The sequence below is a fragment of the Arvicola amphibius genome, chromosome 1, assembly GCF_903992535.2.
Source record: "Arvicola amphibius chromosome 1, mArvAmp1.2, whole genome shotgun sequence".
NCBI lineage: Eukaryota > Metazoa > Chordata > Mammalia > Rodentia > Cricetidae > Arvicola > Arvicola amphibius.
Window position 1 is genome coordinate 172,984,224 of NC_052047.1, and position 27,045 is coordinate 173,011,268.

The 27,045-nt window shown below is 40.1% G+C and overlaps 1 protein-coding gene across 5 annotated transcripts in view; it reads left to right on the top strand.

The window, feature by feature from the left end:
- Positions 1-27,045, top strand: part of A1cf (APOBEC1 complementation factor) — a 78,797-nt gene that overhangs the window by 42,426 nt on the left and 9,326 nt on the right. For 4 of the 5 annotated variants that reach the window (XR_005286878.1, XM_038342669.1, XM_038342641.1 and 1 more), the window contains 5 exons: positions 9,338-9,576; positions 11,186-11,350; positions 17,822-17,919; positions 21,949-22,222; positions 24,254-24,459. Coding sequence is in view for 4 of the 5 variants with exons in the window: in XM_038342669.1 (XP_038198597.1) it covers positions 9,338-9,576; positions 11,186-11,350; positions 17,822-17,919; positions 21,949-22,222; positions 24,254-24,459 (982 nt within the window). In the remaining variant the exon portion in view is untranslated. The remainder of the gene's footprint in view (positions 1-9,337; positions 9,577-11,185; positions 11,351-17,821; positions 17,920-21,948; positions 22,223-24,253; positions 24,460-27,045) is intronic. The other variant, XM_038342660.1, reaches the window with a different exon arrangement.

The window sequence follows — 27,045 nt, forward strand, 5'->3', positions numbered from 1 at the left end:
GGTGTCTTTTGCTTTACAGAAGCTTCTCAATTTCAGAAGGTCCCATTTATTTGTTGTTGATCTCAGTGTCTGTGCCGCTGGGTTATATTTAGGAAGCTGTCTCCTGTGCCATTCATTAAAGACTACTTTCCACTTTCTCTTCTATTAAGTTCAGTGTGGTTGGATTTATATTGAGGTCTTCAATTTATTTGGACTTGAGTTTTGTGCATGCAGATAGATATGGATCTATTTTCATTCTTCTACAGGTTGACATCCAGTTATGCCAGCACCATTTGTTGAGGATGCTTTCTTTTTTCCATTGTATAATCTTAGCTTCTTTGTCAAAAATCAGGTGTTTATAGGTGTATGAAATAATCTGGGTCTTAAGTTCAATTGGTCAACCTCTTTGTTTTTATGCCAGTACCAAGATGTTTTCATTACTGTAACTCTGTAATAGAGCTTGAAGTCAGGAACGGTGATGTTTCCAGAAGTTCCTTTACTGTACAGGATTGATTTGGCTATCCTGGGCTTTTTGTTTTTCCATATGAAGTTGATTATTGTTCTTTCAAGGCCTGTGAAGAATTGTGTTGGGATTTTAATGGGTATTGCACCGAATGTATAGACTGCTTTTGGTAGGATTGGCATTTTTACTATGTTGATCCTACCCATCCAAGAGCATGGGAGATCTTTCCATTTTCTGAGATAGTCTTCAATTTCTTTCTTTAATGACTTAAAGTTTTATCAAATAGGTCTTTCACTTCTTTGGTTAGTGTTACCCCAAGATTTCATGTTATTTTATGCTATTTGTAGCTATTGTGAAAGGTGCTGTTTCTCTGATTTCCCTCTCAGCTTCTTTATAATTTGTATATAGGAGGGCTACTGATTTTTTTGAGTTGAACTTATATCCTACCAAATCACTGAAGGTGTTTATCAGCTGTAGAAGTTTTCTGTAGAGTTTTTGGGATCACTTATATATACAATCATAACATCTGCAAATAATGAAACTTTGAGTTCTTCCTTTCCAATTCGAATCCCCTTGATCTCCTTTTGTTGTCTTATTGCTATAGCCAAAACTTCAAAACAAATATGTTGAAGAGATATGGAGAGAGTGGACAGCCTTGTCTTGTTCCTGGTTTTAGTGGAATCGTTTTGAGTTTCTCTCCATTTAATTTGATATTGGCTGTTGGCTTGCTGTATATTGCTTTTATTATATTTAGGTATGTTCCTTGGACCCCTGATCTCTCCAAAACCTTTATCATAAAAGGCTTTGGATTTTGTCGAATGATTTTTCATCATCTAATGAAATGATCATAAGGTTTTTCCCCTTTCAGTTTATTTATATAATGAAGGATTACATTGATAGATTTCGTATGTTGAACTAGCCCTGCATCTTTGGGATGAAGCTGACTTTATCATGTTAGATGATTTTTTGGTATGTTCTTGGATTCAGTTTGCCAGTATTTTATTGAGTATTTTTCACATCCATGTTCATAAATGAGATTAGTCTGTAATTCTCTTTCTTGGTTGGGTATTTGTGTGGTTTTGGTATAAGAGTAACTGTAGCCTCATAGAAAGATTTTGGCAATGTTCCTTCTGCTTCTATTATGTGGAACACTTTGAGGAGCATAGGTATTAGCTCTTCCTGGAAGTTCTGGTAGAATTCTGCACTAAAATCATCCGGATCTGGGCTTTTTTTTTTTTTTTTGGGGAGTTTCTAATGACAGCTTCTATTTCCTTGCAGTTTATAGGTTTGTTTAAATTGCTCACCTGGTCTTAATTTAATTTTGGTATATGGTATCTACCTAGAAAATTGTTCATTTACTTTACATTTTCTAATTTTGTAGAGTACGGGTTTTTGTAGTATGACCTAATGGTTCTGTGAATTTTCTCAGTGTCTGTTGTTATATACCCCTTTTCATTTCTGATTTTGTTAATTCGGATGTTCTCTCTCTGCCTTTTGATTAGTTTGGAAAAGGGTTTTTCTATCTTGTTGATTTTCTCAAAGAACCAGATCTTTGTTTCATTGATTCTTTTTATTGTTTTATTCTTTTCTTTGTTTCTATTTTGTTGATTTCAACCCTAAATTTGATTAATTCCTTTCTTCTACTCCTTCTGGGTATGCCTGCTTCTAGAGCTTTCAGGTGTGCTGTTAAGTCTGTAATGTGAGCTTTTCTCCACTTTCTTTATGTGGGCACTTAATGCTATGAACTTTCCTCTTATCACTGCTTTCATAGTGTCTCATAGGTTTGGGTATGTTATGCCTTCATTTTCGTGAGTTCTAGGAAGTCTTTAATTTATTTCTTTATTTCTTCCTTGACCCAGGGGTGGTTCAGTAGTTCACTGTTCAATTTCCATGAGTTTATAGGCCTTCTGAGAGTAGTATTGTTGTTAAATTCTAACATTAATCCATGGTAATCTGATAAGACAAGGGGGTTACTCCAATTTTTTTGTATCTGTGGAGGTTTGCTTTGTTACCGAGTATGTGACCAAATTTAGAGAAGGTTCCATGAAGTGCTGAGAAGAAGGTATATTCTTTTGTGTTTTGGTGGAATGCTCTATAGATGTCTGTTAAGTTCATTTAATTTATGACATATGTTAGTTCTCTTATTTCTCTGTTAAGTTTCTGTCTGGTTGACCTGTCCATTAGTGAGAATGGAATGTTGAAGTCTCCTACTATTAGTGTGTGGGGTTTGAGGTACGATTTAAGTTTTAGTAAGGTTTCTTTTACATATGTGGGTAATCTTGTATTAAGGGCATAGATGTTCAGGATTGAGACTACATCTTGATGGATTGTTCCTTTTATGAGTATAAAGTGTCCTTCTCTATCTCTTCTGATTGATTTTAGTTTGAAATCTATATGTTAGATATTAGGATAGCTACACCTGCTTGTTTCTTAGGCCCATTTGATTGGAATACCTTTTCCCAACTCTTTACTCTGAGGTAGTGTCTGTCTTTAAGGTTGAGGTGTGTTTCTTGTATACAACAGAAGGTTGGATCCTGTCTTTGTATCCATTCTCTTAGCCTGTGTCTTTTTATAGGTTAATTGAGCCCATTGATATTAAGCGATATTAATGACCAGTGGTTGTTAACTCCGGTCATTTTTTGGTGGTAGTGTTTGTGTGTTTCCCTTCTTTGAGTTGTGTTGGTGGAGGATTATCAGATGTCTGTGCTATTGTGGGGGTGGTTGGCTTCCTTGGGTTGAGGATTTCCTTCTAGTACTTTCTGTAAGGCTGGGTTTGTGGATACATATTGTTTAAATCTGTTTTTGTCATGGAATATCTTGTTTTCTCCATTGATGGTGAAAGAAAACTTTGCTGGGTATAGTAGTCTGGGCTTGTATCCATGGTCTCTTAGTATCTGCAGCACATCTATCCAAGACCTTCTGGCTTTCATGGTTTCCACTGAGAAGTCAGGTGTAATTCTGATAGGTTTACCTTTATATGTTACTTGACCTTTTTCCTTTGCAGCTCTCAATATTTTTTCTTTATTCTGTATGTTTTGTGTTTTGATTATTATATGGCAAGGGAATTTTTTTGATCCAGTCTATTTAGTGTTCTGTAAGATTCTTGTACCTTCATAGGAATATCCTTATTTAGTTTGGGAAAGTTTTTTCTCTAATTTTGTTGAATATATTTTCTGGACCTTTGAGCTGAAATTCTTCTCCTTCTTCTACCCCTATTATTCTTAGGTTTGGTCTTTTCATGGTGTCCAAGATTTCCTGGATGTTTTGTATTAAGAATTTGTTTGATTTGCTGTTTTCTTTCATCAATGAGTCTATTTCCTCTATTGTATCCTCAGTGCCTGAGATTCTTTCTTCTATCTCTTGAATTCTGTTGGTTATACTTGTCTCTGTAGCTCCTGTTCATTTACCCAGATTTTCCATATCCAGAATTCCCTTGGTTTGTGTTTTCTTTATTGCCTCTATTTCAGTCTTCAGGTCTTGAACTGTTTGCTTCACCTGTTTGTTTTTTTCTTTGTATTCTTGGGCTTCTTTGAAGGATTTACTAATTTCTTCCATTTTTTGTTTGTCTTTTTCTCCATTTCCTTAAGGGAGTTTTTCATTTGCTCTTTAAAGGTCTCCATAATTTTCACAATGTTTAAAGTTGTTTTCTTCTGCTTATTCTGGGTTAGGATGATCAAGTCTTCCTGCTGTGAGACCACTGAGTTCTGGTGTTACCATGCTGCTTTTTAGATTGTTAGATGTTGCATTAGCGCCTACCCATCTCTTCCTTCAAATGAAACCGGCAGTGTCTTTGCACCTTGTTCCAATCCTTGCAATGGCTGTCTGAATGTTTGGGAATTTATCTTGGTCTGCTCTGTACTGTCAATGTCTCAGGAAGTCTCTGAGGTCTCTCTAAGACTGCTTTCTTGGTCTTCTCTCCTAGTTCACTCCGTTGGTCCTCTCTTTTGATCCCCTCAGTATTTTAGCAAGCTTTTGATCCCCTCAGTATTGTAGCAAGCTCTTCGTCCCCTCAGTATTGTAGCAAGCTCTTCGTCCCCTCAGTATTGTAGCAGGCTCTTAAGTCCCTTCAGTATTGGATATAGTATAATATATTGGATATAACTCTGTGTTTCAGAGTTCCACTGAGGTTGCAGGAGGATAGGTGAGTTTGGGGGTAGGGTGGGGCTCATAGCTTGGAGGGTCTGGTTGATGGGGTTGGGTTTGGGGGAAGCCTACCTGCAGGAAGGTCCCCTGCTGGCTGGCTAGACAAGCCAAGAGAGTTGGGGGAGGGGCCCCTAGATATGGCATCTGATCTATTATAGCTAAACTTACAAGTGGTTGAGAGCTATCCTACATGGGCACTGGAAACCAAATTGGGTCCTTTGCAAGAGTACATGCTCCAATCATTGACCCATCTCTGCAGCCCCAACTTTCACCTAAAATGTGGAGATTATATCCATTTCCTGGGTTTAATTGTATAAATAATTCAAAGAATTTTGAAAACTTCAGAACGTCATCACCCATAGATAATAAAAGTTATCACAGCTCAAGCCCAAGATGCAGTTTTCCACATTTGCTTAAAATTGATGGAACCTTAAATCTGATAAATGCTGACAGAGTGGCTTTCTCTCTAATGTTTTCCTACTTATATGGAAGAACATCGGATTACAAGCATCCTCATAATCCTGTGAAACAATTAACAACTAGTCTTGGCTGTCCTGGAACTCACTCTGTAGCCCAGGCTGGCAGCAAACTCACAGGGATCTGCCTGCCTCTGCCTACTAAGTGCTGGGATTAAAGGCATGAGCCACCACCTTCCAACTTCAGCTATGTGAAAACAACTGTGTGTAGCAACCTTTACTACTTAGCTAGTCAGTCCTAAGGTTGGGTTCTAGAACAATCTGAGAGGAAGTGCAAATAGGCCTCCCCTCCCACACATACCTCTATGAACCCAAAAGAAATCTGTGTGGTGTGTAAAAGACTATCCACAGTAAGAAAATATAGGGGCATTTTTTTCCTTTGACTTCTCAGAACATCACTTTTATCCCTACACTTTGCCACATGAACAGAATTGTTCTAAATATTATACAAAAATAATATACACTGGCCAATGTGGGAAAGGCTATGCAAAACTATACTTTAGCTTGGCTTTTTAATATGAGTTATAAGAATTCATGTTGTTAAATGAAATCACAAATAAAAACATTCAGGGGCCTGGAGAGATAGCTCCGTGGTTAAAGAGCACCTGATGCTCCTGAAGCAGATCTGGGTTCGGTTCCTAGCACTCACATGCAGAATAACAACTGTCTGTGACTCCAATACCAGGAAAGCTGACCTTATCTTATGGCTTCATAGGCACCAGGCACAAACATGGTACACACACACATACATGCAGGTACTCATACATACACATAAAATTAAATAAAGAAATTTAAAAACAAATTTAAAACTATGTCATGTTAAAAAAAAAAAAAAACAGTCCAGCAAGATTGAGGTGGTCACTCGAACAAACTCATATTCTAGTTATATGGTCTTGGTGATGAGCAGATTCCCATCCCTCGGTCTTCTGTGATATATGAACATGTTATCAGTAAAGGCTATCCCAGAGTGCCTATTGAGTTGAAATGTCCATGGAATTGACTAATAGCTTTCTGTATCTACTCATGGTTACCCATGGGGTCTGCCAATACTATTGAAGATAGAAAATGTATGAAAAATAAAAACCATCATGCTACCAGGATGACGGTTCATTAACAATCTCCTCTTTAATCTCACTGTCCTTTCTATAAAACTCACAGATGTCATAAAAATAAACTAAGAGAAGGTACTTTCTGCACCTCAGAGGACCAGGTGCTCTGTAAACTAACTGCCAATTGTGGTAGTGGTTAGTAGGGAAAGAAGAAAGAGTAAAAGAAATATGACGAAGAACTTGGAAAGAGAAAATGGCCAAGATCACAGGCAATTGGAAGCCAGAAGTAAGGTAAAGGAACAGAGAACGTTTACAAATTAGGAGGTGAGATAAATTCAACATGAACTATTCAAGAAGAGACCCAGAGTTTTCTTGACAACTTCCACTCTGCCTTGGTCAGTCTGCCAGATAGAAAGCCTTTCTTCCAGAAAGGAACAAGAGACTGTGCTTTGCTGTCAGCCATTATTTCTCAGGGGATGAATGAGGCTATTACCCAGAAAAGACCTCCAGTTATCGTATCATCTTCCTCCCCATCAAATATTCACTGAGCATCCTCTGAATGCCTGGCTTCTGGAGACATTCAAGTCACGTCCTTAAATTGTGAGAAACTGTATCTTGTCTCCAGGCAATTCTGGGAAAGGATGTTGGCCAGTCACACAATTTAGAAATTCTAGACTCTTCCTGCTAGCAGCTGATACCAGAACAGCTTACTAACCATCAAAAATACAATCTCTAAATAAGTGAGAGAGGTATTTGTGCTTCATTAAGTAAAATTTAAAATACACATGACTACGGTTAGAAATGTAGCTCATTTGCTGGAGCCTAGCATGCACAAAGCCTGAATTTTATTTAATCCAGGAACCACATCAACCAGCATGGTGGTATACAACTGCAATCCCATAGGGAGGCAGAATTGGGAGTTCAAGGCCACAGTTGGTTATACAGTGAGTTTGGGACCAGCAGCCTGAGATCCTGTCTAAATAAAATAGAATGAAACGAGAAAACAAAACAAACAAAACCAAAAAACAGGAAATCACTTTATGTATCCCTTACCCAAGAAACGGCATTCTCTGGGAAACGCCACCAGAGTGAGATGGGTCTGTCGATTCTAACTCCTGCCCTTGGCTCTTCAGAAAAGGGTAAGCAATAACCAGACAGTGACTCCTGGCAATCAAGAGCCAAGAAAAGCAGACTGATCTTCCGCTTGCTTAGAGAAGACCTTTTCCTCATGACGAACAAGGAGTTTTTGTTAAGGATACCTTACTGTCTTCAGTAATTCAAGTTTTTAATAAAGCCCACAGTCTAATATTTAACATATAGAAAACATCAGAAAGCAAATAGTATAAAATTTAAAGCTATTAATCCACGCCTAAGATTCTATGTTGACATTTGACTATCTTCCCAGACTTTCTATAATCTTTCATAAACAGAATGGCACCATGTATTTATTCTTATATTTTTTATTTTAAAAAACCTGAGCAGTGTGATGTTGAATGCCTTTTAATTGCCAAACATGCTTTCATGTTACTACTGTTAGTAACTGCAGAGTGTCCTTCAGTGTGAAAGCCTGTCTTCCTTTTACTAGAGTTTCTCAGCCAGAGGCCACAATGTTCACCCTTAAAAATACATTTAGAAACGAAGAAGACATTTTTGGATGACTTGACAATTGTTCACTGGCTTTGAGTGATCCAAAGCCAGGGAACAGGGCCTGAAAAGACGGTACCGCAGTTAGGAGCACTTGCTGTTCTTGCTGAGGGTCTGATTTGGTTCCCAGCACCCACATGGTGGTTGACAACTGTCTGAAATGCCAGTCCCAGGAGACAATTCCCTCTTCTGTGCACATGCATGTGATACACACATATACATGTGGGCAAAATACTCCCACACATAAAACTAGAAAAGTATTTTAAAAGAGCCAGGGATAATATACCATGGTACCCAATGAGACATTGTCTAAGCCCCAGAAAATGTCATCTCAACAAAACTGCCTTAGAACAGGCCTGTGTTGGGAGACACTGTTCACTTACAGTTTGGATTTCTTAATTGATGGCAGCTACCTTCATACCTATGACTCGGACCTCACCATAGTTTACTAGGGTCTATTCCAGGGGAGGTCTGTTTAAGCAACAGTTATGTACCCTTAAAGCTTGCCAGCTACCCATGCTGGAGAAGACACCTTTCATCTTACTAACAGGTGACGCCACAAAGTGGAATAAAGAGAGGCCCCAGGGCCAGTTTCACCTCTCAGAATTAATAAGACCTTATCGCTTAATTTCTAGGAATCTCAAGTTCATTTTTTTTGTAAAACAGAAATCACACCCATTTTGGTCATCTTGCAGGCTCTTTTGTGGAGGAAAACGAACATAAGAAAATCATCTATTACAGACATAAGACTATTTCTATTTTATTTTTATTTACTTTGTGTGTGTGCATGTGCACTCTGAGTGTGGAGGTCAAAGGACAGTTTATGGGAATTCATTCTGGCCTCCTAGCACGTGAGTCCAGAGAGAGAGCTCTCACCAACGTGTTTGTTTGTTTGTTTTTTCTTGGATTATTGGTTTTTTTGAGACAGCGTTTTTCTGTAGTCTGTCCTGGAACTAGTTCTTGTAGACCAGGCTGGCCTTGAACTCACAGAGATCCACCTGCCTCTGCCTCCAGAGTGCTGAGATTCAGTGTCTGGCACCACCGCCCAGCTCCAACGGATTTTTTTAACAGGAAGCCCCTTTACCTATTGAGCAAACTTGCTGACTCTTTTCAACTTTGTTTTTTTATTGGGAGAGGGCTAATGCCAATCATATCTGAAAGGTCTCGGCCTTAGGACAATATACATGAATCAGGAGGCGTGGCAAAACCCAGTGGCACAGTGTAAGTAGGTGAATTAAGGAATGGAGCCCAGTGTAGCAGCCTTGGTCCTGGGATAATGGGAAGCCATGAGAACGGACTGCACGTGGTGAACCCACATCCAGCCTAAAGAAACCTGGCGATAATCAACTTTTCTCTCTTTTTCTTCCCTAAAATGTTTGGAGGTCAGTGGTCAAATCTACGATGCACTGAAAGGCCCTGGTTTCAAACCAGAGGAAAGGGGGCAGATGTGTCCGTCTGTACCGAAACATCCTCGGACCTCTAAAGAAAGCACACTGTCTTTGAAAGTGGTATACATTTGCAACCTCTGCCACCACCCTCTGTTACACGCGGATTGTCACCTACAAAACTGTTTTCCCCCTTAGGAATGGGCGTCTCCTGGGAGTCTGTGCTAGCGTGGACAATTGCCGATTGTTTGTGGGAGGAATCCCCAAAACCAAAAAGAGGGAAGAAATCTTATCAGAGATGAAAAAGGTCACAGAAGGAGTTGTTGATGTCATCGTCTACCCAAGCGCCGCAGATAAAACCAAAAACCGGGGATTCGCTTTCGTGGAATATGAGAGTCACCGTGCAGCCGCCATGGCTAGGAGGAGGCTGCTGCCAGGTGAGCATCGGTTCAGCTCTGCTGTGTTCTGAGCAGACAGCAGATCCCAGCCTCAGCAGGCCACATTTGAGCTTCCCTGCTAAGCTGCCTTTAAACTCTTCCTCTTGTTCCTTTTTCTCCTACTTGATTCAGTCCCCTGAAGTTTTCACAGATGAGCTTTGAAAAGTTACACATCCGTGTGTCAGGAGAGCTTTGATCCATCCTACAGGGCGTCCTCCGTGAGGAATCTTCCTAAGATTTAAACAAATCCATCACAGATACAGCTGCATGTAGATTAAGTTCACAGGCTAGATAGAATTGGGCTATGTTCAACCTACCACAGTGTAGACACACACCAACCTGTAGGACAACGGACAGACAGGCTATCAAATGTTTCCCAATTTCTAAATCATTGCCATCTAATTGGAGAGATGATTTGGGGACAACAAAACTCTGGATTTATTTTGTCCTTGTACAGTTTTTCTTGATTGTGCTTTTTTTTAAAGTGCTGTTGATTGAACAGAGTGAGCTTTCTAGGCCAACATTCTACCACTCGGTTATGTCCTAGCCCTGCATATGTGCTTTGTAAATTAGCAAGCAAGGCATCCGATATCGTGACATTTGCAGAGTGTCTTATTAAATTCCCCTTCTGCCTCATCTTCTTTTTCTTTGTATCTCTGGTCCCCTACATCAGCTTCCCCTAGACTTTTGCCCTCTCTCATGCCACATGTGTTCTTCTGCCCTACCCAGCCTCATAAGAATTCTTAATAAAAAATATTTTGTTCTCTTTTTTAGGTTTTCAAACTTTATCTACATTTATAGACACATGCATACACATTCCAAACTAGAATATGTATGAGAGAGAAAACACAATTTGTTTCTTTCTGAGTTTGGGTCCCCCTGTTTAATAAATTGTTCTCCAGAGTGTATCTCTGTTGCTGTGATAAAATAGTGTCCAAAACCAACTGGGGAGGAAAGGGTTCATTTGACTTAGAGGTTCCACACAGTCCATCAAAGGCAAAACCCTGGAGGCAGAAATGGAAACGAGGATCTCAGAGGAACTTTGTTTACTAGCCTGCTTGCTAACTCATGTCCAGTTACCTTTTTTATATAACTTAGGACCACATGCCGAGGGCTGGCACCCCCACCCAAGGGGGACTAGGCTAACCCGATAGAGACAGTTTCTTAATTGAGATACCCTCTTCGCAGATGTCTTTAAGTCTCTGTCAAGTGACCTCTTAATGCTCCTTGGGGTCAGACACTGTCTGAGCCCTGAATCCACTCTTAGCTCTTCTCCCCTTTTATTATCTCCCCTTAAAAACTACCCCCACCTTGTAAAAGCTGTCCTGAGAGTCCAATGTGCCCACCGCTTCCGCACTTCTTCTCCATTTCAAACCACATCCTGCTTCTCCTTAGATCCAGTCCTTATGGTAAGCCACTCGTCACGTAGAAGTCTCGTCTGTCCAGCTCTTGCATTATTCGAATGTCTTAAAATCAATAATAATCTTTTTTAGTGGTCCTAGCCATTTAAGACCTTGACGGTCAGTTCAATTTAAAAGGCCATCAGTGTGAGCTGAGATGATGTCGTGATTTCTAAATAATTAATCGTTCTTCTGATCATTGTCAACAGGAAGAATTCAGCTGTGGGGACATCCTATTGCAGTAGACTGGGCAGAGCCAGAAGTCGAAGTTGATGAAGACACGATGTCTTCAGTGAAAATCCTCTATGTAAGGAACCTTATGCTGTCTACCTCGGAAGAGATGATTGAGAAAGAATTCAACAGTATTAAGCCAGGTAGGACCCACGTGTAACTACTTCTTCAAAGTGTACTTTTAAAGCACTTGGGCCAGAGGTCATTAGCCAAGATGTTAAAGAGAACAGCTTGTATTTAGCCCCTTCTTCTAATTGGTTGCATATTGCTCAATTATCTTCCCTCTTTGGATCAGAAAGAGACATATGGTCCTACAGCATTTAGGAATATTTTGACTTATATTTACCTGTGTGTTATTTAATGAATACACATTACCTCTGCTAACCTACACTCTGTGAGTTCTTCTTCCTCTAATTAGCTCCTCTGTCCCCAGACCCTCAAACTAAAAACTAAATAAATATTTACCGTGTTAGTGATGCCTACCTCTTACTGGAGGTCTCACCAACACAAGGTTTCCCAACCTCTTTGTGACTGACATTTTGGAACAAATCCTCCTTGGTGATAAGAATCAGTCTGGTAGATGTCAAGGTCCATTCTGATCATGTGCCAGCATTAGCAACCTACCCCAGATAACAACCCAATGCGCATCTCTAGCCATTTCCAGAAGTACATCCGAGAACATTCTCAGCCATCCCAGCCTGTGTTTATTATAGAAACATCTTCCCACAACTGAGAATGTCTTGGGCTTCTGGCAAGTTCTATAGGGTGCTGACAAGCGTGGGCTGTGGTGCTGTTAAGTCTCTGACAGTCTTCGCATTCTCAGGGTGTCTGTTTCTAACTGTAAGTGGACATGATGTTACATGTATAATAGGATGAGAAGCTTATGATTTGCTCTGCAGATAACTGACAGGAATACCAGTTTTTTTTTCCCTTTTAATGATTTCTCAAACACTTATCTTCCTTCAGCCTCAAGAACTCTGCCTTCCCTCACATTTAGTATCATGGTGTGGCTATATACCAACAGCTGTGAATCCAGAACTAATACAAAAACTGCAAAAAAAAAATTCCACTAGAATTAGAGTGGGCGTGTTCACATCACATGCCATTTATTCCTCTTAATGACCCTATCGCGGAGGTTCCTTCATAGCATCTATTATTTTCCATACACAAAAGCCAGAGCCCAGAGTAGTTAAATAGTCACACAGCTAGCAGCTGGCAGGCTCCAGATTTAACAGCTTTATGAGCCCACATTCCATGCACTCATTCATGCAGCTGCTGCTGCTTCGGCTGCTCCAACATGCCGTACGCTGCGGAGGAAATAACAGACGCGAGCTGTGTGGGGAAGGAATTTACAGAAAGTGATACAGCTAAGTCATCCTGCTCTTGGAATGCAGGGAAAAGTCGTGTTTAAGAGAAGTCGCATCTAGATGGGTGCTGAAAGCCAATGGAGTTGTGTAAGCCTAGGATCTTGTGTGTGTGTGTGTGTGTGTGTTTCACCCATTCTGGGTTATGTTTCATTTTTCCAGAGTGAATAATACCATCTAATTAAAATATTGCTTTTGTTTTGAAAGGAGGTAAAATGAGGAACTACCAAAAGACTGATTCTTTTTATAGTGAGCAGTTATTGGTCCAGACTGCACATTTATGACAATGATAGCTATGCCTAGACAGTGGGGCTCTAGAAGCTGTAAGAAAATGATGAACGCCAACTTCTTCCTTCTCTCCCTCTTCCTCTCTCCTCCTCCACCTCCTCCCATGTCTCTAACCACTACCACCCCCAGCATTACTATATTAGCCTTTTTTAGCATCAGCCTAAAGAATTCCCTCGATTCCAAGGCACTTCTTAAGTCAGCTGCACAACCCTCAGGGTTCTAGAATGATGTGTATGATGTGAATATTATCCTGCTTCACCAACAAGAACAGTTAGCTGATATCTGTCCTATGAAGAAAAGAAAAAGAAAGTCACGAATTTCTTCTCCAGTGCAAGGATCTAGTATATTGAGGCTATATTAGAAAATTTGTGGAAAGAGAAAAGTAATATTAAATTTTTATTTTTAAAGTTTAGGTCTTTAGGAAGAACGTGAATATCCCCTGGAAATCTGACTCTGTATATATATTTTTCGAATCCTGACTGCCCTGGGAATGATGCTACATCCATACTCTGGAAAACAAATGAAAATTGCCACAAAAACCCTGGGCCATCAATATTTTGACCCCATGTAGCCTGGGGTGTCTGCTGTAGTTCTGAATATAGTCATTCTATGAAATCTGATTCCTTCAACTGTTCAGCAGTAACAGACTCACCTGGAGGGCTGCTAAAAACAGCCTGCTTACCCCATCTGGCTAAGTCTACATATCTATCTTTCTTAAGTTCCCAGGTGAAGCTAATGCTACTGGGTTGGGGACGACACCTTGAGTCTGTTTTTCTAGTTCCTGTGTTCGGATCCCAGATCTAGGTCTTTGCTGATAGACTACCATGAGAAAGGATCTCAAGCACTAAGGATGAGTGTGTTAAAGTGAGGTGTGCGACCAATTCCAGTACACAGATGCTAGTCTATGACCGTGCAGCCCTCAATGTGCTGGTTCTTCTTTGGTCTCTAAGTACGGCTAGATAGAGCTGTTTAGTTCTTAGATGAGAGAAATCAACATTGTATTGTTTGAACCCCTGCCTTCTAATTTACTTTCTATGTTCAGATGTTCACAAATGAAGCTTTCCATAAGGAGAAGTGTCTCAATATTTTTAGATTATTAACAAGCCTAATTATTAGAATATTAGCAAGAATTTCAGAATACCTAAATTCGTTATCAACATAAATACTACATGACTAGCATGAGTGCTGGGAGCATACGGAAATGGACTCAAAATACTTTGGCACAGTGTGTGTTTACTGAGAGACTAGCTCCAGTATCCTTGGCACTAGGCAAGAGGTAAGTGAAGGTGATATTTTTTGCAGCTAAAGCTGCCTTTTCCCTCCTTGGGAAACTGTAGAGCAGGGAGCAGAGTGGAGTGAAGGGACAGAGGCCATCCTGGTTAACTCCTTACTTCTCATTTACCACAGCAAGTCATGGAATGGACCGCTGTCATCGCTCCATCTAACACAAAAGGAGTAAAGAGACTGAACCAAAAGTTCAGTTTAATCATACACCCTGTGCTTCATGGGCTCACATGGCTTTATTTAATTTTCTCTGTCTAGTCAGATAATTTTGCTCTGTATAATGATTATCATAAGAAGCCAAGGACTAACTACTAAGGGAAGAGAGAAGCTAAGCACTGCAATGTTTGAAAACTTAGATTACTGCCACCCATTGTTCCAAAGGAAGGTAATTCACAGTCATTGAACCATGTGGTGGTAGAGCGCAGACTCTCAATGCTTTAGCGGCCTGTCTGAGAGAACTGAACTTGGATAGGGAGAGGATGTTCTCCTCTTCCTCTTCGTCCTGGGAATAGGGTGACATCACATTGACTCTGAGAACTATGGATAATGGAGAAAACCTGAGACTTAAAAGACTTAAAACCCAGGCTGATGTAAATTGAAGGATAACCAGCATGCTCAAGTGGTAGTGAAACAAGTTTCCACTTACCCATCAACTAAAGAAAAAAGCTTGCTTTGAAAACCTAGTTATAAACTACCATTAAAATATAGCGTCAACCATCTTGGTATAACTACCTTTTTTCCACACGTTACCATCAGTGTGCACAGTAGTCTTTCCACATAAAAACAGGGTATGTTGCTGTCTGGATGCCTTTACACATGACCAAAATTGAAATGGCTAATATTTATAAAACTGTGTCAATTAAAATGTTCTCATTCTTGGGGCTGGAGAGATGGTTCGGGGGTGAAAGCTTGTATGGCTCTTGCAGAGGAGCCCAATTCAGTCCCCAGCATCCTTGCCAGCTGGCTCACAACTGCCTCTAGCCTGAGCTCTAACTGGGATCTAACACCTCCTTCTGGTCTCCATGGGCACCTGTAATCATGTGCACATAGTACATAAACACATACACACATATGCATACAATGAGAAATAGAATAAATATTGGAAATGTATTTACACTCTTCCCAACACCTCTCCATCCCTACAGTAACCATTATCTCTGGATGTAGGTGTACTTGAATTTGTGTTTATTTCTCTGTGGGTTGAGATACTTAGAACAGATTCTCATATTTTATCCTGTTATAAATGTTAGAAACAGACAAGAGGGTTTGGATCCTTCCATGTGAGTACATGAAAGTCGACTCTGGTCTCTTCAAAACTAAGTGGAGTTTGTATAAATGAATCATATTGAATCTTTTCTGAGAAAATGGATATTGTTTTATTTTGCTGTTTCTCCAGTGGTATAACTGGCATCTTTATAGTAAATCCTTATGTATGTGCATAAACCCTTCTTTATAAAGAAACAAGTTAGAATTAGTTGATTCTTTTTCCAACCTTTCCACACTATAGACGGAAATTACCTTAGACTTCAGATGTTCTAGAAGCAACTGGTTTTTTTTAACTTAAAGGTATTAATTAAGGGAATAAGACATTGCAGACCTTAGCTGTGTGCTCTGTGAATTAATTATAAATCCTCCTTTGTCAAAACCATAGCCTCCTAATATTTACATAAAAGTAAAGTAAAATTAATTAAACATACCACATTGATAAAGTCTCCCCCAATTCCAAAGTTCTTTTATAGAAAATAAAATAGGGTATTTTGGGGGCCAGAATGAGTATAAGATTTCACATAGTAGTGAGTTAGTCTTTGCCTCAGTTTTCCACTGTGTCCCAAATCAGACTCCATTGAAATCATGATCACTTACCAGCAAAAGAACTTGAGAAAAGCCATTGAACATTGTTCTTTATGTCATTGTGGAAATAAAGAAAATAGTACTGAAGTATACGGGATACATCACAGATAGATACTACATCAGGTTCTCTATGACATCCGCATGCCCAGAGCTTCCCTCTCTTCCTGACTTGGATGGACGCTCTAGCACAGGACTTGGGATCAGGCATTTCATATAGCCACACTAACCCAGACATGGAGGTGGGGTTTAAACTTCTGGGGTGAAACTGACCAATGGGGATAGGCTGGGAAATCATCCCTTCTCTCACTTCCATGAATTATTACACAGCAATGTTTCTCCCACACCAGAGTCTGGGGAAGACATCAGCAGCCAGTGGATACACCTGCCTCTCCTCTCTGAACATGCAGTAACATCTGCATGCAGTAGTTCCTGTTTAAAAAACGCATCACCTTGCTCTAGGCCCACTTGCATTTTCTTTCACCTATACCTTGCATTGAACCTCCCAGATTAGCAAGGTCTTTTGGGTACCAGCCTCTTAGACCTCTCAGGGTTCAGAGCGAATACTATGGCAAGCAAGGGGCTTAGCAAGCTCTGAGGGCAAAATGATTTCTCCACTATGTGCTTTTCCGCATCAGTTTCATTATGGTTCTGTTTCTATTCTAATTCTCCTGTCCTGCTTCTAATTCCTCCTAGCTTCTTCTAGCTTCTTCCTCTATTCTAAAAAACTCTTCTTTTTCAGGAGCTTTGAAGCGATAAAGAAATTTCTCTCATTGGTAAGAAACACATTTTTACAGTAAGAGATAAGAAGCTGAGCTGTTTACCATGGCAACACAAGGATCCAATGCCATAGGAGCAAAACCATGACCAGATTGGGGCACAGTGCCCAATGACAACTTTGAGACACAGATCCATTGTTAGTAGATTGGCGAATCAAGAATTGACATGCTTTTCTTAGTGATTGGTTAGACATCTGCGGCTCTGACCTTGTACGGAGATGTAAGGTTTCAAACTTATGACCCATTTACAAAAAACCTTTAGTCTGGTTTGAATTTGCTAATTTGAACTGAGCCAATTGTGTGCAGTTAGTCTGAGCAAAAGAACAAGGCAGGTTGTGAAGTGTCCGTAATTCTTCTAGGACAAATAGATCCAGTTATAAAGCATGTCTCAGTACATATATCAAAACTATACAGCTAAATTAAAAGTCATTCTTCTGACCACCCACAGATATTTGTGCCCAGCAGATGGAATATTTTCATGAATATACACACAAGCAGTAGGAACACCCAAAGCTATTCTTAGGGAAGAAATGAAGTGGCACATGAGAGAAATTACAACCAGTTTTCAGAGTCAGTCGTCCTGTAAACCTTGCTAGACAGGATTGTCTTCATCAGATATGTGTTGACACCTGAATTATCAGTTGCCCTATGCTGTATACTTCTGCAGCCTCTGACACCAGATAAAATAGTATTTTTAAGAAAATAAGTTGACTATATGTGTACAAGATGACCAATAACTGAGTTCATGTCAATTTAATAACACTTTACCTTTATAGAACATTATTTATTACCTTTTATATTTCATAATATGCAAAAGATGCCATTCTTACCTTTCAATGTCTTATGATCTAGGAATTTGAGTATGTAATTCATAACTATTTCTAATGAATCAGATTTTAAGTATTTTTATGAGAAGCAAAAGTTAATGTTGACTATACAGAATTTTAAACCTTGACTCGCAAAGGGGTCTCCCAGGGTGCTTACACACTTGGAAGCTAATCACATAACTGTCTCAAGTTTGCTAATGGTACTCCTGGCATTTTATCTACAGGAGCTGTGGAACGGGTGAAGAAGATCCGGGACTACGCTTTCGTACATTTCAGTAACCGAGAAGATGCAGTTGAAGCTATGAAAGCTTTAAACGGCAAGGTAATGCAGGAGAAAATAAAATGCTTACAGATGCCAGCCAAGCTTGGTATGGACATGCTATACCAAAGAGTAATCTAAGGAGTCCATCATACCCCAGCTTTGGGTCATGCTGGGACAGCGGTCTTGGGGATGCACAGAAGAGAAATAACAGCAAAAGATACAAAGGAAAAAGAGGTGGCTAAATGGCGAGTCCTAATTCAATTTTTTTCTGACTTGGACCAGTCACTAGTCCTCACTTTTCTTAGAAGGAATTAAAGTTTGCTCCCCCCATCCTTGTTAGTATTCTATTGCTGTGAGGAAGCACCATGACCAAGGCAACTCTTCACGAAGAAAGCGTTTAACTGGACTCTTGTTTATAGTTTCAGAGGGGAGACCATTATCAGCACGGCAGGGAACATGCAGGGAGCAGGCAAGCATGGTCTTGGTGAAGCAGCTGAGAGTTTTGCATCTTGATCTGCAGATATCAGTCAGAGAGAGAGAGAGAGAGAGAGAGAGAGAGAGAGAGAGAGAGAGAGAGAGAGAGAGAGAGAGAGAGAGAGAGAGAGAGAGAGAGAGACTGGGCCTGATATGGACTTTAAAAACCTCAAAGCCACTCCCAGTGACACACCTCCTCCACCAAAGCCACACCTTCCAGCCCTTTCAAATAGTTATCAACTGAGACTAAACATGAAAGCCTGGGAGCTTTTGGGGAACATTCTCATTCGAACAATGTTCCAATTATCTCTAATTATTGCACTTTATTATCAGTAATTTATGATGGTTGGTCAAAAAATGTCAAGATAACTGTCATTCTTTCCTCAATATTTGATCTTCCCAATACTAGTGGCTAAGAATCCTTCTCCTTGCAAAAAGTGGGGTCTGGGAGAAAAGCACCTTCTGTATTCCTAGTGTTCGTTTATTTATAGAAACCTATGTAGTATTTACAACAATCCAATAAGCACTGAAACCTGTCTAAGGGCCACTGATCTGCTAGTCATGTCCAGGACACAAACTAATCAAAGAAAGACTGTTTGTCAACGAGCTGAGAGTCTAGAAAACAGGGCCACAGACACCTCTGCAAAGTAGTCAGTTCAATGTTATTAGAAAACATTTAAAAGTAGAAAGTTCAAATGAAGAAATGGGTCATTGACATTCAGAAAACCACCATGGATGGGGAGATACTGTGAAAAAGAACCTATGAAACTCGGATATACTTTGAATAGGCAAATTGTAGCCAGACAAATCTGTCCTCATAGCAGAACTTGAGTAGATCCAGAGAAAATCTAAGAAGAGAAAATTTGGTGAGAGCAAAATGCCTAAGAGACTACTGTGCCCCTTGAGTCTTCTCTCAGTCAAGGTTCTGGTAGATGATGAGCGGCTAGGAATCACCCCAGAAGTGTGAGAAAAGGGATTCAAAAACCAAGGTCAGATGCTAGAGCTGACAGAATTCTGGCAGTAAAGGCCCAAGAGAGGGAGCAGGAGAGTTAGTAGAATACTGAATTGAGACAGAACTGTGGAGAGCAGGACCCTTTGAGAGGGACATTGATCTAGAGTCATGCCACCCTGAGGCTTTATCTGAAATGTCTTTGGTCAAGAATACAGTGGGCCCAAGATGACCTCTCTTGAAGGACACCAGGAAAACACAACCTAAATTCACAGTTGCCCGTTCCCTATCCTCATACCGAGTTCTTTGTTGGCCAAATCCCATGACAACGCAGTGGCCCAGGAGCCCTGAAGAGAACCTTATGTGGAGCAGCGTGCGGGCTGGACGTTGGTGGTGATTGGCTCTGGAGGACAAGGGTGAGGCTTCTTAGCACAGATTCCTTCAGACACAGGGAAGCCTGGGGCATGTGCAGCCTCAGGGACCCAGCAACATCTTAAATCCCCTAAGGAAGGGCTGGAGAAATGGCTCAGTGGTTAAGAATACTGACTGTTCTTCCAGAGGTTCTGAGTTCAATTCCCAGCAACCACATGGTGGCTCACAGCCATCTGTAATGAGAACTGGTGCCCTCTTTTGGCATGCAAGCATACAGACAGACAGAACATTGTATACATAATAAATAAATAAATCTTAAAAAAAATCCCCTAAGGAAGGAAGTGGCAACTCTGATTTTTTTAAAAAAGAGGACTAATAAGACTCTAAAGTAAAATCAATTTATATTTAAATGTACGTATGACCAAAACATTATTTTTCGTTAATTATCATACTAGTTTCATAAAACTGTTACTACTTCAAAAACAATTTGTAAGCTAACTTTCTCATAGTAAACTTGCCTAAATGTACTGAGAAGACCTAGCAATTATAAACTCAATGCTAAATAGTCTACCAGAATAATTCCAATGAAAAACTGTTCAAGTTATTGTTGTTTTGTTTGTTGGCTTGTTTGTTTGTTTGTTTGTTTGTTTGCTTATTTAAGGAAAGGAGCCTTTATTTTGGATCAACATTTAAGAGACAGTCCATTGTGGTGGGGATGGGATAGTCAAATTCTCTTCTGACTCACTGATGGAGGAGTGCCTTTCACCGTAATAGTCTCTATGCCAAGACTAACTGTAATTCAAGTGATCATATTATGTTTTGATGTTTTAGCAAGCACATACTGAACCTTAGTGAATCTACAGAAAAATATTAACAAATGGGTAATTAAAAATGCTTTCCCCATAACAAAACTTTAAATTGTTTGTATACTTATCAGTAATCTTGAATGTACTGCTTTCTTTCAAAGTATCTCAAGCCAATAACAGGAGCTTGGGGTGACTGGTTACATTGTGTCCAGATGGAAACTCTGTTATTACTTGTACCTAAACATTTCTATAACAATGTTTACAAAAATGCAGCTAATAATGCATTATTATTACTAGTAAATACTAACAACTGCTGCTTAATCATAATATAATTTTTTTCCTAGGCTTCTTAGTACACCTATGGACATTTATATTTGTTAGACAAAGTGAGAGTCTGAATGTCTACTGTAAAGTATTGATCATATTTACAATTCAAGGATACAAGTGAAATGGCACAGGTTGACTAGCGAGATGTCTCAGGGTGAAAGTGTTCATATCAAGCCTGGTGCTTCTGATTTCACTCCTCAAGGCTCACACAGTAGACAAAGAGAATAGTTTTCTGACCTTCATATCCATTTTTTTGTTTCTAGGTATTGCAAAAGCTTTTTCCTTTTTATTTCTTTCTTTTCTAAATTATTTGTTTGTTCATTTATTTTGGTTTTTTGAGACAGGGAGGGTATCTCTATGTAGTCCTGGCTGTCAAAGAACTCACTCTTTAGATCAGGCTGGCCTCAAACTCACAGAGATCCTCCTGTGTGCCTCCTGAGTGTTGGGATTAAAGGTGGACATCACCGCCTGGCTGCTGCAATCATTCCTAAGGGCGTGTCTTAAATCGTACCTGACTTGAGAGCTCTCAGTCTCCCTCTCAGCTATAGCCCAACCCCTGCCACCCCTGTTCATCCATTCAACAGCTTCTCAGTAAGGCAAACGGTTGCCTTACAAAGACAATGCAAGAATTTAGTAGGTTCCTCTTGCTTGAGCCTCTACCTAGACTCCTCTTCCTCCCCAGGAAATGCTCACCTATTGTGTAGCTGCTCTAGGGAGCCATTTGGAAAGGCCTGTTGGGACTTCATCACCATGCTGTTGATAAAAGACAAGCTATTTTAATGATTTCCATCACCTTCATTTTATTGTGCTGCTTAATTTGTTTTGCACCCATAAAGATCTCCAGCTTTTTATACTTACATAACTATGTAATCTTAAACACCTAAATCACACATAATAGAAAATACTGAATAATTGTATGTCTCATTGAGTGTCTCTGTATTATAAACTCAGTAGTCAACGTTAAACCTGTTGGCACCTGTGCAGTTTGACCAACAAAACCACTCAGGGAATAGTCAGCTGATACAGAAGCGTGAACCTAAGTAAGAGACAGAAACAGGAAGAAATGCAAGTCAGTAAGAATGCAGCAAATGGCAGAGACGCTGTATGGTACTAAGTTGTCAGAATGGCTTCTCAGTTTGCCTTTCCTTGCTCTCTACACAGGTGCTGGATGGTTCCCCGATTGAAGTGACCTTGGCCAAGCCAGTGGACAAGGACAGTTATGTTAGGTACACCCGGGGCACAGGTGGCAGGAACACCATGTTGCAAGGTGAATACACCTACCCTCTGGGCCATGTTTACGACCCCACCACAGCCTACCTTGGAGCTCCTGTCTTCTATACCCCCCAAGCCTACGCAGCCGTTCCAAGTCTTCATTTCCCAGTTACCAAAGGACATCTCAGCAACAGGGCCCTCATCCGGGCCCCTTCTGTCAGAGGTAACACAATGTAGTGCTGGGTTTACTGTAACTCTTACAGTTCAAATGATTGGTAAACTATAGTTCTAATGGACTATCAATTACAGTTCTGTAGCCTTAGACAGGTTGGATGGATTCACTGGGAGAAAAAGACTAGAAAATTGTTTGTTAAAAATCAAATATTCAGTGTCTTTTATTTTATAGGAATCTATTTTTTTCACATCACAACTGGTTATTGAAAAATGCATGTCAGAAATTGGTATGAAGGAGTCTAGTATACAAATTAGATCCTTGCATGGAACCATAAAATACGTACAGAATACAGCCTAGCCCCATACCCATCGTTTCCTGCTCTCTGTTAGGCACTAGCATATACCTAATTAGACTCACTCCAGAACGTCTAAAGGAAAGAAGCATGGCCCAATGGAAACCACCTCAAACACTTGACGGCACACATGTATTTGATGATGACTTGATGGACAGACCTTTGCAGGCCAATCACAAATTATCATCCATACAGTTCATTCATGTGAAGCAGTCTCATCTGAACACTCTCCCAGACCCATGTGTTATACCTTTTTTATTCCATTTGTTTGTCTATATGTTGACGACAAGGGCTTATTATATAGTCCAGGCTGGCCTTGAACTCACAATGTCTGCCTCGGCCTCCTGAAAACTGTAATGGCAGATGTGCACCACATCTGGCTATGTGTGGTAATGTTGAAGAAGCCAAACTATTAAGGAAATTCATGTTTCTTTAGTATATAGGAAACCAAATATACTCAAAATAGAAAACAAATTCAATCTCACTGCCAGACCGGAAATATTTCATGTTTGAATCTTACACAGACTCTCTGTTTGAGCAGGTTTCTGAGCTCAGGAAATTCAATATCTATATGAAGTTAGTTTTCTCTGCCTTGTGCTATCTGTCACTGGAGTTTTCTTGGGTATGGCTAACATTATCTGTATCCCAGTCCTGTTTTCCCTATATGACAGCAATCTGGAAAATAGGAACAAATGATGTCTTTAAATCCACTTTTGGAAGAGCCCGTCCAGATTTCTCCGGAAACTATTACTTGGCTATATTGCATTCTTTTTCAGGGAGAAATGAATTGAGCATTTTAAGACCTCTTCAGTGGACTTAAAAGTTCTACGCTCACAATACAATCACCCCTACCAAAATTGCAATGCAAAAGTAATAACCAACATCTTATTCAAAATACTTTCTATATATTATATAACAAATTATGTCATCGAAACCTTATGCATATAAATAATATATCATTAATTAATTAATCCATATATCTTACATGTTATCAACCAGTTGTGATGTAGAAGAAAGCAAACTTCATTCATTCCAAGGGAAAAATAATACATAGCATTAACAAAAAAGTAATCAATGAATAATATTTATGGGCGAAGAGTGATCAACCTAATGGTTCATTCCTTTGTGTCACCAATAGGAAATCAATGTAGCAATGTGGCAAAACAAAAATCAAAAGGAATCTGTGTATGAAACTCAACGGAAATCTAAGCCCCACATTGACAACACATAATAGAGAGCGGTGAACTTAAAAAAGAAAAATAAATGCTTTCTAAATGTTTTTCTGATGACTCATTGGGGATGTGCTAATGAAGTTCATTCCGGCTTCCTGGCAGTGTGGCAGTCACTGTGATAGTCCCTACGCCAGTCTAACTGTAATTCAAGTGGTCATATCATATTGGGATTTTTAATAAGTTTATACTAAACCTTAGTGATCCAAAAAATATTAGCAAAAAAGGTAATTAAAGTGCTGTTCTCTCTGGCAAATTTTTAAATGACTTGTGTTCTTATCGATCCCCTGGAAGGAACTGATGTCCTCCTAAGGAGCTTTCTCCTTCCCTGATGTTGGCCCTTACCTGAAGTTGAGTTTCATTTCACCAGAGTCTGCGGTTATCTGTCCATCCTCAGGGCAGTAATCAATGTGACTTGGGCTAACTTTTCCATTACAGTAAGATTCAGGGTGATTTTCTGGTGGTTTGATTCGGTTTAATGCCTTCTTACATTCCTAGAAATTTACATGAATGTCCCTGTAGGGGCTGCGGGAGTTAGAGGACTGGGCGGCCGTGGGTATTTGGCATACACAGGCCTGGGCCGCGGATACCAGGTCAAAGCAGACAAGCGAGAAGCCAAACTCTATGACCTTCTACCTGGGATGGAACTCACCCCGATGAATCCTGTCTCTCTAAAACCACCAGGAATTAAACTTGCTCCTCAGGTAGGTAATATCACTCCAGAGGTGGTTAAGTTGGCCCTGGACCCATTGTTCGAATGGTTGGCATTGATCCTTACTTGGGCTATTGTTCTGTGACCATCAGCTTAACAGACTCAGGAGAGCGGCTGAGACTAGCTATCATTTAGCTACCATTCTGGCACTAAAAGGCCCTTCATTTCATTTAATCGCAATCCAGCAAAAATGCAAAACAAACAAACAACAGCAAAAATGGAAAAAGAATGTCAACCAAAATCTTAAGTAAAAATAACATGAAGTTATAAGACCTTTGCTCAGAATAAATGCTTACTAAAGCAGGTTGGTCAAGAGCGGAAGAGAAGAGGAGTCATAGCTAGGAGCATTTTGTCAACTGTTTAGGACATGTATGTATGTATGTATGTATGTATGTATGGTATTAAAAGAACAACAACAATAGGCATGACAACATTGATAGGGAAAGCCCCCTGGACTTTAACCCTCACAAAGAACTATAGGCAACTGAGTAAAGCTCGGAGCAGGAAAGGAAAGGCAGCCTTTCCCAGGGAGGAAAACACCAATTGGTTGTCTATTGTTAAGCAGTCAGCCCTAAAAACATCCATACAAGTAACATCATACAGACTGAAGAGGTTATTTTAGAATATATATGTATATACAAATACATACGCAATAATAATTAATGGAAAGGGAGGCCATGAATTTGAAGGAGAGTAGGGAAGGGCATGCAGAAGGCTTTGAAGGGAGGAAACGGAAGTGAGAAATGTCATATTATAATCGAGAGAGAGAGAGAGAGAGAGAGAGAGAGAGAGAGAGAGAGAGAGAGAGAGAGAGCATTTTAGCATGGAATCTAGGTATATCTTTAACTATAAAATGCCATCCGTCATGTAAAGTCTTCTAGAATACTTTTTATTTTGCAGTGTCATGATGGTAACTGCTGTTTGCTTTCATTTAATACTCTGCCTGTCCATGTTTCTGTGTAGCTATGAGTTTTTGTTATTAGTGGGCACTGAAAGTTATAAAGGCCGTCCCAACAGGAAAACTAAAGACCATTTTGAAAACGAGAACCAAACAGACTCAGTCCCTGTTAAGCCCAGGTTATCCCATGTGTGGGTACCACGCACTGCTCCCTCTGAAGCCACGTGGCTGAATGACTACTGTTACAGTCTGTGGATTTTGGGGGAAGCTTCCTTGCCCTCAGGAGGAAGGCAGAAATATAGCTTTGTTTTTATTTCTTATACTCTTAAGTAACGCTTCTTCAAACTCTACTCGGGCGTTAAGAGAAAAAGAAAAAGAAGAAAAAAAGAATGTCTATTGCAGTGGTAAACAAGAACCATTTGTTTAAAAGAAATAACATTTATTGGGCTTCTCTAGTGCGCCACGTGTGCGAGACACTAGAGATGCAAAAATGAATCTAACAAAATCCTTGCAATCATAAATCATATGGCAACCCAGTAAGAAAATACTGACAGATAATTACAGTGAAACCAGGTATCGTGGTGAAAAAGTCATTCTGAACAAAAACTCTCTGCTTATCCATTAAACGCGGGAAGAAGTCGGCCATAGTGAAAGGTATCTAACTAATCTGTCTCTGAATTTTTACAACCATAGTGGAAAAATAGAAGCCATGCCACCTCAGCCACCGTGGCTGGAGACCAACCCCCAAGGCGGACGTAGGAATCTCCAACCAGTAGACGGGGTTCCAAACTGCCCTGCCCAGTCAGCAGCTGCAGAGGCCACGCCCCTCAGCGTATTTGCTCAACTGGCATAAATGGGCAGACAGCTGATCTACTAGCAAAAGCTAACTGACATTGCTCGGGAACCTCAGAGCATGCTCTATAAACAACAGAAGGTGCCACCAAGGGCTTTTTAATAAGGAAAAAATAAGCACAATCTTAAAATTAATAAACTGGAAAGTGTCATGAGAGACAGCAGCTGGGTTACATGAGAACAATGAGCTAAAAGGCTCTGTCCGGAGAGCCGGGAGGCATTGTTGCGTTGCACCGCTCTTGTCTTGGCTTCAAGACCTGTTCCACACACAGGCGTTAGAGTAAAGAAACCATGAATGTTTTGAGAAAAGATTCCGTTTGGGGTGCTTAAAGCGGTTAAATAAATAAATAAATAAATAAACAAACAAACATGCAGATGGATAACAAAACCAGATTGTCCGGGGCTGGAGAGAAGGCTCAGCGTTTAAGAGCACTGACTGCTCTTCCAGAGGATCTAGGTTCAATTGGCAGCACCCACGTGGCAGCTCACAACTGTCTGTAACTCCAAGATCTCACATCCTCACACAGACAGACATGCAGGCGAAACACCAACGCATGTCATAAACAGCTAAAAGTGGCACATTGCCAAGTAAGTTTTTAAAAATCAGCACCATAAATACCTATTAGTGTTTATTAATAAATACTAAATCCTGACCCAAGGGCTGGAAAGATGGTTCAGTGGTTAAGAACACTTGCTGCTTTTGCAGAAGACACAGGTCAGGTTTCTTGACACCCACCTAGTGGCCCTCAGCTGTCTGTAGCGCCAGTTCCCGATCTGCTGGCCCTTGAAGGCACCGTGCAGGTTCTGCACATACACGCAGGCAAAACA